Genomic DNA, 15,275 nt, shown 5'->3' with positions numbered 1-15,275 from the left:
CTAGTTCAATCTCGTCACCGGCAAGTCTCTTTACTCGTTCCATAATGCATCATTCCGTGACCAACTCATTAGTTACATTGTTTGCAAGGCTTATAGTGATGTGCATTACCGAGAGGGCCCAGAGATACCTCTCCAATACACGGAGTGACAAATCCTAATCTCGATCTATGCCAACCCAACAAACACCTTCGGAGACATCTGTAGAGCATATTTATAATTACCCAGTTACGTTGTGACGTTTGATAGCACACAAGGTGTTCCTCCGGTATTCAGGAGTTGCATAATCTCATAGTCAGAGGAACATGTATAAGTCATGATGAAAGCAATAGCAATAAACTAAATGATCATAATACTAAGCTAATGGATGGGTCTTATCCATCACATCATTCTCTAATGATGTGATCCCGTTCATCAAATGACAACACATGTCTATGGCTAGGAAACTTAACCATCTTTGATTAACGAGCTAGTCAAGTAGAGACATACTAGGGACACTTTGTTTGTCTATGTATTCACACATGTACTAAGTTTCCGGTTAATACAATTCTAACATAAATAATAAACATTTATCATGATATAAGGAAATATAAATAACAACTTTATTATTGCCTCTAGGGCATATTTCTTTCAGTCTCCCACTTGCACTAGAGTCAATAATCTAGTTCACATCGTCATGTGATTTCACACCAATAGTTCACATCTTTATGTGATTAGTTCACATCTTCATGTGACTAATATCCAAAGGGTTTATTAGAGTCAATAATCTAGTTCACATCGCTATGTGATTAACACCCAAAGAGTGATCATGTTTTGTTTGTGAGAGAAGTTTAGTCTACGGGTCTGCAACATTTTCAGATCCTTCAGCCCCAGAGTGTTGGCAATCAAGGGCCAAGAAAGAATCCCAAGTCTATCCTATCTCGCCACGGTCGAAAGCACAATCCCTCTCTCTTCCTATACCGAAATTGTCGTTTCATTCCTCCGCAACTTCTATCGCGGACAGATTAAGATATGACTTAAGGCTTTCCCAAGCTGGCGCATAACCTCTGGTAGAGGCATTCACCCAGAGACAGAGAAGTGGGAAATCGCGGATGAAAAGAATACCGAGGTCTTTGATAGCAAACTTTTACGCGAGCTTTCCAACTGTATTTTACAAATTTCTATGTCTATAATACTCTGCATGGAGCTACTTTAGCTAATGCTTCCACTTTTAATATGTATCTAGATCGAGACTTAGAGTTATCTAGATCGGTGTCAAAAGCTTGCATCGACGTAACTCTTTTATCACCTCCATAACCAAGAAATATTTCCTTAGTCCTCTAAGGATAATTTTGACCGCTGTCCAGTGATCTACTTCTAGATCACTATTGTACTCCTTTGTCAAAATGATACTAAGATATACAATAGATCTGGTACCCAACATATTTTATAAAACCTATCACCGAGGTGGAATTGCCCTGGCAAGTGCCACCTCCCTCACCCCTGCCATTGAGTACGGCGGCGACGACCGCATCAGCGTCCTCCCCTACGACCTTCTCCGCAACATCGTCTCCCACCTCCCCGTCAGGGACGCCGTCCGAACCGCTGCCCTCGTGCTCCCGGTGGCGCCACCTCTGGCGCTCCACCCCGCTCATCCTCAGCGACGCCTAGGACTGGACGCTCGAGCGAGCTTTTCGGCTCGGCCCGAAACTCGCTCCAGCTCAGCCCAACTCAGCTCGGCCCAACAAGAAAATAGGCCGAGCCGAGCTAGCAAATTTAGGCCCGTTCGACGACCGAGCCGAGCCGGTTTCCGCTCGGTCCAACTCGGTGGCTCGTTTTGCAGCCCAATTAATTTTTTTAGATAATTCTCAGCCCATTGCCTAGACATAGCAGCCTACAGGAGCAGCCCAAGCCCATTAAAAGCACCCCGACTCACATGTGCGTCCCCCAGCGAGCGAATGCAGCCGCCGCTGCTTAGGGTTTGCGGCTTGCCGCCCCGCCGCCGTCCAGCCAGTGGCCACCACCCTACGCCGCGCTCCTCGCCGCGCATGAAGCTCTATGGCTCGCCGTCGACACCGACGGCGTATGTGCCTGTTCGCCGCTGCGCCGGACGCCGCCGTTCGTCGTTGTCGTGATTCCTCGCCGGCAAAAGCAGGTATGGCCTCCAGTCCATGCCCTCCTCTCCCGACGATGACCCCAGCAGCCGGCCACGTGGAGGAGACTTTGCGAGCACACACACGCACCCACACTTCACCGGCATCGCCCAGCGGCGCGCACGCACACACCGGCCGCTCCCATGCATATTGAAGACTGAACATACATCGGCACTCACTCACACGAGCCGCTCGGGCTGGACCGAGCAGGAGGCAAGACGAGCCGAGCCAATAAAAGTAGGCTCGTTCACCAACCGAGCCGAGCCGAGCCAGCTCGCTCATGGGCGAGCCAAAGCCTAGCTCAGATCAAACTCGGCTCGGCTCGGCTCGTGTCCAGCCCTAGCGACGCCGACCTGTCCCCCTCTGCGGTCGCTCGCGTCCTCGCAGACCACCCGGGCCCTTTCCGCGCCACCCACATCGCCCGCTGCAGGTTCGCATCCCACGGGCGTGAGCTCGCGGAGTGGTTGGGCCTCCTCGCCGCCAAGGGCATCCTGGACCTCGTCCTCGTCAACGACGAGGGCGTCGCCAAGCTCCCCACCGACATCCTCCGCTGCGCCTCACTCCAGCGCCTCTTCCTGGGATTCTTTACGTTCCCGGACACCGCTGCTCTCTCCCGCGGTGTACTTGGACCACACACCGTTCACGGACATCTCTGCCTCCGTGCCTCCGTGCTGCCTCGCCTTCAGGAGCTCGGCATGTTTGCTTGCAGCATCAGCGAATGGGACCTGCTCTACATGCTCGATTGCAGCCCGGTTCTGGAGAAGCTCACGTTCGTATTCAGCGGTACCCCCGATGCCTTCCACCTCCGCTGCAAGAGCCTCCGGTGCGTGGTCTTCCTGCTGGAAGCGCCCCGCAGAGGTGACGATAGGAGTATTGTGATGATCAAGATTGCTTGTGTGCCCAACCTGCGGGCACTCGGCTTCTTGGAGCCAAGATTTCACCGGCTGCAGATCGGCGACAATAACATCAATGTATGAACTTTCCAGGATTCCATCACTCTCTCGGTACATAGTAATGCTTGGGAAACCTGTTGATATGTATGAGGTGACATATTTGCTTCTTTTGGTGCATGTTTGGCCATTGCAGCCTGGCACAGTGCCGAGCCCAAGTACAGTGGTTCCAAGCGTCAATATATTGGCTTTGAAGGTTAATTTTGGTGTCTTAAGGGATGTCAAGATGACGGTGGCCTACCTCGGATGCTTTCCCAACATTGACACGCTGCACATCGAGGTGATATCCTTGTATCCCATGCAATTATTCAATCAGTTACTTGACCCCCATACCACTATTTATGAGCAATGGAAGATCATTACCTCTTGCATGATCCATCTCTCTAATGCACCATTTACTGATATGATGTTTCAGTCTATAGCTGAACGCACTGGAAAAAACCATGCCAAGTTCTGGCAGGAGCTCCCTAGTTGAATGCATCAAGTCGCACCTCAAGAAGATGGTTTTCCATAAATATAGAGGGAAACGAAGTGAACTTGAATTCCTTAAGTTCATTTCCAGGAAAGCGCAAGAGCTACAGACATTGTATGTTCTGCTAAACAGACAGAGTCTTACTTCGGTGTCCAAGCAGGCAGAGATGACAAGCAAATTGGTGGATCTCTCGGAGGTAGCATGGAGCTGTGATTGCAAGATAATGGTGCTAGGCCCTGAAATTCAGAGTAATTGGAGCATCCAGAAGGCATCTGATCTTACTGTCGACGACCCTTTTCACTAATGAATTGAGGCTGGTTATACATTTACATGATCAAAAGATTTTTTTTCTTTCTCTGCAGAGAGTGATTTACTGTTCTTCATATGCAAGGGCACTGTTTAGTTTGTAGGCAAGTATGTCTGTTCTTGACAAAGAACATGAAGATTTCAACTAGAGAATGAGTGTCTGAAAGTGTTTAAGCTAGCTGTACTATGCTTCATTCAGAGTGTACTAGTAACTGTTATCTACTCTGTTTAATCCTGATGTAAAAGATCAGTCTGATCCTCCTTCCGAACATGTTTATGCTAATTTTATTTTCCCCTGTTTGATGTCGTCTATGTCAATTTCATCATCATCAGATGATCAGAGTATACCAAGCTACTTAGGTGTGCTCCTGATTTCTGCATTGCAGCTTTTGCTGCTACATATTCCTGAACAGTATTATCTGTTATTTTATTGATGCAGAAAAACTTTCAGTTTCAGTTTTATAGTTTCTCTCATGTAGTCATGTAACTGTTGAACCGTCACCACTCTAGTTTTCATACTTTTCAGCCATCAGAAAGCCTCCCCAGGAGTTATATCTCAGGATAGCCTCCGCTGAAAATGGCTGCCGCCAAGAGCTCTTGCGGCGCAAAGGAGGCATGACCGCCGTCCACCGGGCAAGGTTTTCCTGGCGCGAGGTAGCTGGGAAGGGGATGATACTATGGCGGTGGTGGGAAAGGGCGGAATCAGACGTCCACCCTGAGTTTGGCTGGCAAGTTCGGAGTTTAACTGCTCCCTCCGTTCACAAATATAAGATGTTCTAACTTTTTTTTGAACCGGATGTCTATAGACACGTTTTGGTGTGTTTGTTCACCCATTTCAGTTCATATGTAGTTTATATTTCAAAACATCTTATATTTATGAACAGAGGGAGTAGTTAATAACAAGTCACCACCAATTAATCAACTTTTGAGATTTTATCGACACAAGTAAACATGGCAAACAACTGAATGATCGTCTCAATAGTTCGGACTTCAGGCACACACACATGGGGATCAACTCATATATAATGTTAGGTTATCAGCAATAGCCGGAACATGCAGAAATCTCAAAGCAAAAGAGGGGAGAAACGGTGTGAAGCATAAACATCAACCAGAAAAGACTTCAAAATTTCGAAGGAAGTTCCGAATGGGAAATCAGATGATCTTCTTATGAAGACACTACCACCTTCTGAAGCCGCAAATGGAGCATTTGCATTCCTGTTTACTGAAAGGAAAAAAGCTTCTGCAGAAATAACTTTGAAGCTATGCCCTCTGAAAGCTTCTTACTGCAGAAATAACATGTGCGCAACATCATAGACAACGCACGGGCTTTTGTTGACGCTCCACATGTGTAACACAATGGTCTAGGGATCTAAACCAGACGAAAATAAGAACTTCACTACCAGTTTTAGTGCAAATTCAGATTCAAACCACATAGTAACGACGCCGGCAGCTTAAACTGAAGATGCCCTGTCAGCCACCCATGAATGATGAACTCTCTTGTGGTACAGGAAGTAAATCACAACAGGCAGTGCCAGTAAGCACCTATACGGTTCCTGATTGATGCTAAGAATTTTTACTCATGTGTACCTATGTGCGCAAGTAATCAGTGAATAACTGAATATCCGTGCACTCACTGCCCCGTTCTATAGCAGAGCATAAGCCAACACAACTACGCAAGGCATGTCAACTTTCAAGAATTGATAGCTAAATTATCCAATCAAACTCAAGATGAAAACACACTATTCGTTTAAATCTTGTCATTTTTGTCTAATTCACAAATCATTGCATTATTGGATGAATCTTTACAAGTACACATTACGTAGCATTACTAACATTCCTGAATTATTTCACATTTTTTGAGAATCAGAAAAAAATGAAGAGGAGAGAGAATATTACTTGCACCGGCAACCAGTTGCAGAAAATCCTCTTTCCACAGGTGTATTGCTATTTTCTTAAAATAACTACCATATGAGTGGAAAAGTGAAAATTATGCACTACATAGACGCACTAAAACATTATCTCATGAACGTTGTTGCGCGCTTTGAGTTGCTGCCATGAAAGCAGAGTAATCCTTTTTAATGTTTTTGAGCCTCACGACCACGTCGCTCATGCTTGCCCTCTGACTGGGAGAATCGTCCGAACACTCTAGACCCAGCTGGAATATCGACACAAGAAAGTTTCCATTGCAGGAAATGGATGATGACGACGATGAAGTATTAATTGTTTGGTGATGGAAGGCAAGGTTCATTTCTTCACCCTGCTGTAGCTTCTCATCCAAAACATCAACGAGCTTTGCTGGAAATGCTTGCGAAACCCACTGCCTAAGGCTAGATTCTCCAACGAACATAGCGTTTGTGGGCCTCTTCCCTGTGAAGACTTCAAGCAACATGATCCCGAAGCTGAACATGTCAGTCTTTCGTGATGCCTTTCCCATGAATGCTAGCTCTGGTCAAGCCAAAAAAAAAATCAACATAATTAATTAATCAAACCAATAAATGATGGTTATCTATTCAAATAAATTGCTTCTGTGTGATCATAACAAGTACATACCAGGGGCCATGTACCCAATTGTCCCCGGCATACTTGCTGAAACCATGGAGTTGTCATCACGTAGAAGTAACTTTGCAATGCCAAAGTCGGCAACATGCGCCGTCATGTCGTCATCGAACAACACATTGCTAGGCTTCAGGTCGCAGTGCAAGACAACTTGGAAATGATGATGGTGCAGGTACTCCATTGCCTCTGACACGCCAAGCATAATGTCCAATCTCTGGATGAATCTTAGTGGTTCCCTTATTTCATTGTGCAAGTGTGTCTCCATGCTACCATTGGGCATGTACTGAAGGAGCAGTGCCTTGAAATCCAGGCTGGAACACGCATTTAATATTTGTATTAAGTTGCGATGCCGAGCCATGCGCAACACTTGACATTCAGCATCAAAACTCCTCACAGCCTGCTCGACTTGCATATTGAGCACTTTTATTGCAACCACCAAACCATCATCTAGTTGGCCTTTGAAAACTTTGCCAAAACTACCGGTACCAAGTAGGTTGTCCTCATTGAAATTTTCAGTGGCACGAGCAATCTCATGGTAGGATACTAACCTATGGCTGATCAGATCAGTCATGCTAGTAGAAGCCGTACCATAAGATTGTTTCTTATTTTTCTTTCTGACCATTAGGTACATGGTGGTTGCAAATGCACCAACTCCAATGATGACAACCGGGAGTATAAATTTGAGGATGTGTCGACTATAAGTCAAGTGAGACTTGTGCGGACACGGTGACAGTCCTAGACGAGGAGCACCACATAGCCCAACATTCCCCATCAAAGATTGCAAGGTGATGTTTGAGAAAACACGTCCATTTGGTATTTGCCCTTCTAACCTATTGAAGGAGAGGTTCAGAGAAGAAAGGTAGGTGAAGTTAACGAGGTATTCTGGTATTGTACCTGAAAGATTGTTTGACGATAGGTCCAATGTTTCTAAGTTGGTTAAGCGGCCGAAAGAGTTTGGGACTAAACCCTTAAATGAGCTGTGTGAAAGATTTAGGTAGGTTAATAACATGGCAACCTGTCCGAATGAACTTGGAAGGCTACCACCCAAGAGGTTACTAGAAAGATCCATCACGTCCATACTTTGCATATGGCTAAGTTCAGAAGGTAATGTACCGGTTAGGGAATTATGTGACAGATCTAGTTGGATAAGGTTACTGTGATAAAAGAAGCTTGATGGTATTGTCGAAGATAGATGGTTATAAGATAATGAAACGTGCTCTAACATGGTGAGGTTGTCCATGGCATATGGTATGGAGCCAGATAACATATTGTCCGAGAGTTGTAACTCTACAATATTTCTCAGCATACCAATTTGTACAGGGATTTGGCCAACCATTCTATTTCCAGCGAGATCAAGTGCCTGGAGATTCTCCAACTTAGAGATGGATTCTGGTATTTCTTTGGTAAGATGGTTGTTGGAAAAGCTTATCAGACGAAGACCACTAAGATTTGATAGTGTTTCTGGAATCCCACCAACCAAATGGTTATTCTTTGCTTCAACTACTACCAGGTTAGTCGAGAGGTTACCGAAATAGCTGGGGATACTCCCAGAGAAAGGATTATTTGATATGGCAAGGGTTTGAAGTTGCCGACAATCGCAAAGGCTGGCCAAGAAACCAAGATCCCCTTGGAGATGATTCTCTCGAATATCAAGATACACTAGAGGCCTGTTATTTCCAAGTGTTGACGGTACTGGTCCAGTCAGCCGATTCCATCCCAAACTTAAGACAGACATTTTTGAATAATTTCCTAGAAATTCTGGTAAGGGACCTGTTAGTTGATTGTCCGAAAGGTGCAACCAAGTCAGTTGTCTCAGTTCTCCCAATTCCACAGGAATATCTCCGCTTATGTTGGAGTACGAGATGTCAAGGAAGTTGAGCATGGTGAGATTTCCAAGCACAGGCGGGATCGGGCCAACTAGGGCATTGTCACCCATAGAAATCAGCGTAAGTTGTGGTAGCTTAGCCAGCCATACCGGCACCACATCCACAAATAGATTTGCAGCAACGGAAAGTAGCTGAAGATGCTGGGACGATGCAAGGCCCAATGGAATTTGACCCTCGAATTTGTTCTGATAGAGATCAAATTGTTGCAACATGGGGAGGCTAAAGCTTCTATTTTCTGGTATATGACCTGTTAGATTGTTGTTCCCCAGACGCATGTCAACAATCCTCGACATGTTGAAGATGGTAGGAGGTACTGGACCAGTGAGCTGGTTCCACTTCAAGTAAAGAAACTTGAGCATGAGCAAGGAGCCAATACCAGATGGTATTGGGCCAGACAGACTGTTGTTCATCATAATTATGTAGCTCAGTGAAGGTGTGTTGTCAAATGAAAAATTCGGCATGAGGCCCGTAATGGAATTTGTTACGAGAGAGAAGTACCTAAGGCTACGCATGTTTCGCACCTCACCGGGGATCTGCCCCGAGAGCTGGTTGAAATTTAGGACAAGAAATTGGAGCTTCGTGAGGTTTCCTACACTAGACGGGATTGTATCCGACAGGCTATTGTAGCCAAGATCAAGATACCTAAGACGAGCTAATCTTCCAAGCTCAGCTGGGATAGAACCAGTGAGGTTTGTGTTGGTTAGGTTGATGGTGTGGAGGAAAGAGAGGTTACCGAGGTGAGGGCTGAGCTCTCCATGAAGCGGAATGTCCGGCAGCTCCAAAGCAGTGACACGCTGGTGGTGACGGCGGCTGCACGACACACCGGTCCAGCTGCAGAAGGACGCATAAGTTGTCCAGTTATTGGCAATGGTAGCCGAAGGGTCGGAGAGCTGGGATTTGAAAGCCAGCAGCGCCGCAAGGTCGGTGCTGTTGCTCGGAGCAGGAGATGAAGCAGCCATGAGTAGCAAGCTGGTGGCCATCAGCATGGCCGGAATGTATGAACGGCGCATCTCGTCGCGCATCTGCGTAAGTTTTTTTGGTTTGGGACGAGTAGGCAATGTTAATCTTCAGTCACGTATATAAAGATACTCACCAAAGATAGACTCGAGAGTGTTTGGCCTGGATTCCAGAACTTGGCATTGTCATGCTTTGTCTGAAGTGAGTTGCCCCCGGTGACCCGTTTAACCTGTACTACAACACTTCATTCCATTCTACTCCCTCCGTTCCTAAATGCAAGTCTTTTTAGAGATTCCAATATGGACTACTCCTACATATACGAAGCAAAAAGACTTCTATTTAGGAACGAAGGAAGTATTAGCTAGACCAATCGGCGCGTGAGCTAAAGTTCTACGTATCATATTTTCATCATCTGCGCGTTTTACTTGCAGGCTTACGGTTGCTCGCTGTAGTAGCCTCTTATGCGGCCTGGGATTTTATCATTAGACGGAAGACCTTGACTAGCCTGGTGAGCTTGCGGCCACAAGCATGGAGCAGTCGGCAGTCCATCATAGCCTCTTATGTTACCCTTCATCCACGGGCAAAGAATTTTCTGCGGCGATAATGACCCAAAAGCAGCAGGGGAGTAGTGCTCTTTTAAAATAAAAAAGGAGTGCCAAATAAAATTAAAAAACAGAAAATAAAATAGAGAATCAATACAGCAAAAAGGAGAAAAGAAAGTTGCTCTGTACGTAACTTGCTTTCTAGCCAACTTGATAGAGGTTCAGGTAGACGCCTTTGCTTCGAGGATCACCATGCCAACGTCTGCCTCGAGCAAGGGCTCTTCCATTCTCAAAAACATGGACAAAAATTTACAGCGTCCTGGGCAAGGAGGGGGCGATTTGCAGTCATCGCAATGATGCCGTAGTCTGATTTTGCAGTTTGTTTACGAAACCGTGTTCAATGGGGTTGATAGGAAGCACAAGGGATGCCCGACGTGTTTGCAAGGAGGGAGGCGACACATGATAAAGGTTCCATAACAAACACGCCGACCATATAAAGCATCTTCTTGCGGTGGCGGCAGTCTAGTGAAGTGTTACGATCTGGGCGTGGAGTGGTCAATATGCAGATTAACTCAGTGTGGGTGAGCAGTAAGGCAGATCGTTCTTTCCACCTTCAGGTGCTACTTGATCAACAGGTCTAGGCTGACTGGAAGGGTAGAGTACATAGTAGATCCAAGATTGCTTGCTGGTTTATGAAGCAACACCGAAATATATAGCAGAAATAAAAGCACACAGCGTTTGGCATCCTGATACTAGTCTTTTACTAGACTAGGAACAAACATAGGGGCATTACATAATACGGTCCATTCTGAATGAAGCATAGCACAGACAGTTCAACACTTCCACGTGTACTCGTGCTCTAGTTGAAGTCTTCATGTTCTTTGTCAAGAACAGACATAGTCTTGCCTACAAATTAAACAGTGACATTGCATATGTAGAACAGCAAATGATTCCCCCAGAAAACGCTTTGGTTCACGCAAATGTATAGCCAGCCACAAACTCACCAATGGAAAGGGTCGTCGACGGTAAGATCAGATGCTTTCTGGATGCTCCAGTCATTCTGAAATTTAGGGCCTAGCACCATCATCTTACAATCACAGCTCCATGGTACACCCGAGAGAGCCACCAGTTTGCTTGTCATCTTATCCGCCTTGGCCACCGAAGTAAGACTCTCTCTGTTCAGCAGAACATACAAAGCTTGGAGCTCTTGCGCGCTCGTGGAGATGAACTTAAGGAATTCAAGTTCAACTTTGTTCCCTCTGTATTCATGGATAACCATCTTCTTGACGTGGGACTTGATGCATTCAATAGTAGAGAGCTCGTGCCAGAACTTGGCATGGTTCCTTCCAGTGGGTTCAGTTAAAGACTGGAACATCATATCAGTAAATGGTTAATTAGAGATGGATAATGCAAGAAGCAACAGTTTCCATTGCTTGGTATGAGTGCCAGATAACCACTTCAGTGGGTTGAGTTGACTGGAATATCATACTATCAGTAAATGGTTAATTAGAGATGGATAATGCAAGAAGCAATAATTTCATTGCTAATAAATAGTGGTATCTGGTATGAGTGCCAATTAACCACTTCCAGTGGGTTCAGTTAAAGACTGGAACATCATATCAGGAAATGGTTAATTAGAGATGGATAATGCAAGAAGCAATAATTTCCAGTGCTAATAAATAGTGGTATGAGTGCCAAATAACTACTTCCAGTGGGTTCAGTCAAAGACTGGAATGTCATATCAGTAAATGGTTCGTTAGTGATGGATAATGCAAGAAGCAATAATTTCATTGCTAATAAATAGTGGTATCTGGTATGAGTGCCAATTAACCACTTCCAGTGGGTTCAGTTAAAGACTGGAACATCATATCAGGAAATGGTTAATTAGAGATGGATAATGCAAGAAGCAATAATTTCCAGTGCTAATAAATAGTGGTATGAGTGCCAAATAACTACTTCCAGTGGGTTCAGTCAAAGACTGGAATGTCATATCAGTAAATGGTTCGTTAGTGATGGATAATGCAAGAAGCAATAATTTCATTGCTAATAAATAGTGGTATCTGGTATGAGTGCCAATTAACCACTTCCAGTGGGTTCAGTTAAAGACTGGAACATCATATCAGGAAATGGTTAATTAGAGATGGATAATGCAAGAAGCAATAATTTCCAGTGCTAATAAATAGTGGTATGAGTGCCAAATAACTACTTCCAGTGGGTTCAGTCAAAGACTGGAATGTCATATCAGTAAATGGTTCGTTAGTGATGGATAATGCAAGAAGCAATAATTTCCATTGCTAATAAATAGTGGTATGAGTGCCAAATAACCACTTCCAGTGGGTTCAGTTATAAAGAATGGAACATCATATCAGTAAATGGTTAATTAGAGATAGATAATGCAAGAAGCAATAATTTCCATTGCTAATAAATAGTAGTATGAGTGCCAATGCATGAAAGACTTTAGGTGCTAAACCGACTGAATAATTGCATGGGGTGCTAGGATCTCACCTCGATGTGCAGCGTCTCAATGTTGGGAAAGCATCTGAGGTAGGCCACCAGCATCTTGACATGCTCTATGACACCAAAATTAACTTTAAATGCCAATATCTTGATGCTTGGAAGCACTGTGCTTGGGCTCCGCTTTGTGCCAGGCTGCAATGGTGGAACAATGCACCAAAAGCAGATATATATGTCATGCATCTCTATTCTCTATACACATTATTAGCAATCCATGGAATCTTGGGAAGTTTATACCTCAATGACATTGTCGCCGATCTGCAGCCGGTGAAATCCTGGCTCCAAGAAGCCGAGCACCTGCAGGTTGGGCGCATGAGCAATCTTGATCATCATAGTACTCTCAGCATGTCCTCCACGGGGCGCTTCCAGCAAGAAGAGCCGCTCCAGGAGCGGGGCATCCACCACGGCAACCTCGTCTGCCATGAAGATCCAGAGGAGCACGCACCGGAGGCTTCTGCTCCGTAGATGGATGAAATCGGGTGTACAGCTGAGCACGAACGCGAGCTTCTCCAGAACCGGGCTGCAAGCGAGCATGTAGTCGAGGTCCTCGTCGCTGATGCTGGTCGTGAACATGCTGAGTTCCTGGAGGCGGGGCAGGACGTCGGCTCGGCGGGAGAGACCAGCGGTGTCCGGGAACGTGAAGAAACCCAGGAAGAGGCGATGGAGTGAGGCGCAGCGGAGGATGTCCGCGGGGAGGCGCACGGCGTCGGGGGGGAACCTGGCGAGGTCGGCGTCGTTGACGAGGACGAGGTGCTGGATGCCATTGGCAGCGAAGAGGCGCGGCCACTCTGCGATCTCGCGCTCGTGGGACGCGAACCGGCAGCGGGTGATGTGGATGGCGCGGAAGGGGCCCGGGTGGTCGGCAAGGGCGCGGGCGACGACGGATCGGGGCAGGTCGGCGTCGTTGAGGGAGAGCGGGGTGGAGCGCCAGAGGTGGCGCCAGCGGGAGGCGAGGGAGGCGGTGCGGGCTGCGTCCTTGACGGGGAGGCGTGAGACGATGCTGCGGAGGAGGTCGTCGGGGAGGGCGCTGATGCGGTCCTCGCCGTCGTAGTCGACGGCGGGGGAGAGGGAGGCGGCACTTGCCACGGTATTTACACCGCCGGGGCGCCAGCCCATGACGTTCTCGACGATGGCGGCCATGGCCGGAATGGAGTGGGGTTGAGACGCGGCGACGCGCGGACTGAAGGGGAGAAGCTAATAAATGGAGTGGAGTGGAGGCGCGGCGGCGACTGGAGTGGAAGTTTTTTTTAGGGGAAAAAGCCAATTTATTCATCAAATTCCACAGAGTGTGGGATACAAGTCGGAGCCTGGGGTTGGCCTAACCAGATGTGGCGCCCCAGCCCTAGTGAGAGTGAATATTTGGCAAGTTTATGTGCGTCTCCATTAGCCGCACGACCTTCGAACACAAAATTACAGGAAAAAGAAGAAGCTCTACTTTTAATCTCTTGAACAATTGCAGCGTTTCTGCCCTTGTGTGCTTTTGAAATATCATTGACTACTTGCTTAGCATCGGAAGCGATCATCAGATTGTTAAGGTTGAGATCTTCCGCCAGCGCAAGTGCTTCTCGACATGCAATTGTCTCCAGAATAGCCGGGTCGTCCACTCCCGCAATGACCAATGCCGAACTTTCCATGTAGTTGCCTTGATGATCTCTGCAAACCGCAGCTGCTGAACCACCCCTCCCAGTTCTGACGCCGGCATCGACATGGATTTTAAACCAGCCCACCGGTGGTGCTCGTGGCCTAGTCTGGCCAAGAAGGCCGCCTCGCACTGCTTTTACCGTCATATTCTCAAGCACCTCCAGCTCCATTATGAATCTTTTTACAAATTCTGTAGTGGCATGTGGAGTTTAAAATATACCTTCATGGATTGCCCGCCGCCGTGCTGTCCATATAGCCCACAGCGTGACTGCTAGCAACACAAATTGCTCGTGTGACAGGGAATCCATCAGCGTGAACAGCCACAGCTTGGCTTTTGGTTCGGTAGTGGCGACCATCATTTGGGCTAGGTCATCATCAACTAGCGCCCACACACACCGCGACGATGTGCAGTTTAGCAAGGAGTGACGCCATGAATCTAGCGAGCCACACATCCCGCATGCAGAGCTGTCTGTCATGTGTCTATGGGCCCGAACATCTTCCGTCGGGAGGGACTGGCGTGATAATCGCCACAAGAACATCTTAACTTTCCCTGGAACCTTGGTGTTCCATAATGTTTTCCACGATCCTTCTTCAACTGATGTCGTTGAAGAGCCTGCTGTACCTTCGACCCATGCCTCCCGACGCCGTCTCGTTTCCACTAGCATGCGATATGCTGACTTGACCGAGAAAACACCATTCCTTTCATAGTTCCAGCTCCAAAAATCATCCGTGTTATGCGTGCATAAAGGTATACTTAAGATTACCTTAGCATCCATCGCCATGAAAACTTGATTAACAAGTTGTACATTCCATGTAGCACTTGTGTTATCTATCAGTTCGGCAACCCGGTTTGGTGGATCGGCCACCCGGCACCCGTAAAGTCGCATCATCTCATCCCTTGGCAGCCAGGTATCAGCCCATATATACGTAGTTTCACCATTGCCTATGCGTCGGATAATGCCTTGCTTTAGGGTGTCCCGGCCTTCCACAATCGCACGCCATACCTGACTTGGATGACTGCCAAGATTTGCATGCAAAATATCTGTATCAAGGAAGTATACGCTCTTTAAGACGCGTGACTTGGATGAGTGTCGGGATTCTGAAGGAGTCTCCATGCTTGACGCGCTAACATAGATAGGTTAAAGAGCTCGAATTCCTTGAACCCAAGCCCCCCCATGCCTTTTGGCTCTGTCATCGACTTCCAAGAGACCCAATGAGGTTTCCTCTTGCCATCCTTCGATCCCCACCAGAATTTTCTTATAAGCATATTAAGATGTTCACAGAGTCCCCTTGGTAACTTGAAACAGGACATGGAAAAAACC

General features: G+C 46.7%; 2 protein-coding genes and 1 pseudogene across 3 annotated transcripts; 1 reads left to right on the top strand and 2 right to left on the bottom strand.

Annotated features, from left to right (window-relative positions):
* The first annotated feature begins 1,382 nt into the window (after positions 1-1,382).
* Positions 1,383-4,147, top strand: LOC125516871 (uncharacterized; annotated as a pseudogene). Its single transcript, XR_015609285.1, has 5 exons — positions 1,383-1,598; positions 1,955-2,131; positions 2,318-3,100; positions 3,216-3,359; positions 3,495-4,147. The product of XR_015609285.1 is annotated as an uncharacterized LOC125516871 (transcript).
* Positions 4,148-5,560: 1,413 nt separating this feature from the next.
* LOC147965952 (uncharacterized) lies at positions 5,561-9,331 on the bottom strand. The gene is made up of 2 exons (XM_087528521.1): positions 6,408-9,331; positions 5,561-6,302 (listed from the first exon to the last, which is right to left on the bottom strand). The coding sequence occupies exons 1-2, from the start codon at positions 9,319-9,321 to the stop codon at positions 5,878-5,880; spliced, it is 3,339 nt and encodes a 1,112-aa protein (XP_087384647.1). The 5' UTR covers positions 9,322-9,331; the 3' UTR covers positions 5,561-5,877.
* Positions 9,332-10,542: 1,211 nt separating this feature from the next.
* On the bottom strand, positions 10,543-13,464 carry LOC125516870 (FBD-associated F-box protein At5g60610-like). The gene is made up of 3 exons (XM_087528522.1): positions 12,550-13,464; positions 12,304-12,447; positions 10,543-11,164 (listed from the first exon to the last, which is right to left on the bottom strand). The coding sequence occupies exons 1-3, from the start codon at positions 13,450-13,452 to the stop codon at positions 10,799-10,801; spliced, it is 1,413 nt and encodes a 470-aa protein (XP_087384648.1). The 5' UTR covers positions 13,453-13,464; the 3' UTR covers positions 10,543-10,798.
* Between the last annotated feature and the right edge of the window lie 1,811 nt (positions 13,465-15,275).

This window comes from Triticum urartu, chromosome 6A (assembly GCF_056163025.1).
Source record: "Triticum urartu cultivar PI428250 chromosome 6A, HENAU_Tu73, whole genome shotgun sequence".
In the NCBI taxonomy this organism is placed as follows: Eukaryota; Viridiplantae; Streptophyta; class Magnoliopsida; order Poales; family Poaceae; genus Triticum; species Triticum urartu.
Note: the sequence above shows the minus strand (reverse complement) of the source record. Positions and strands in the feature narration are given on the sequence as shown.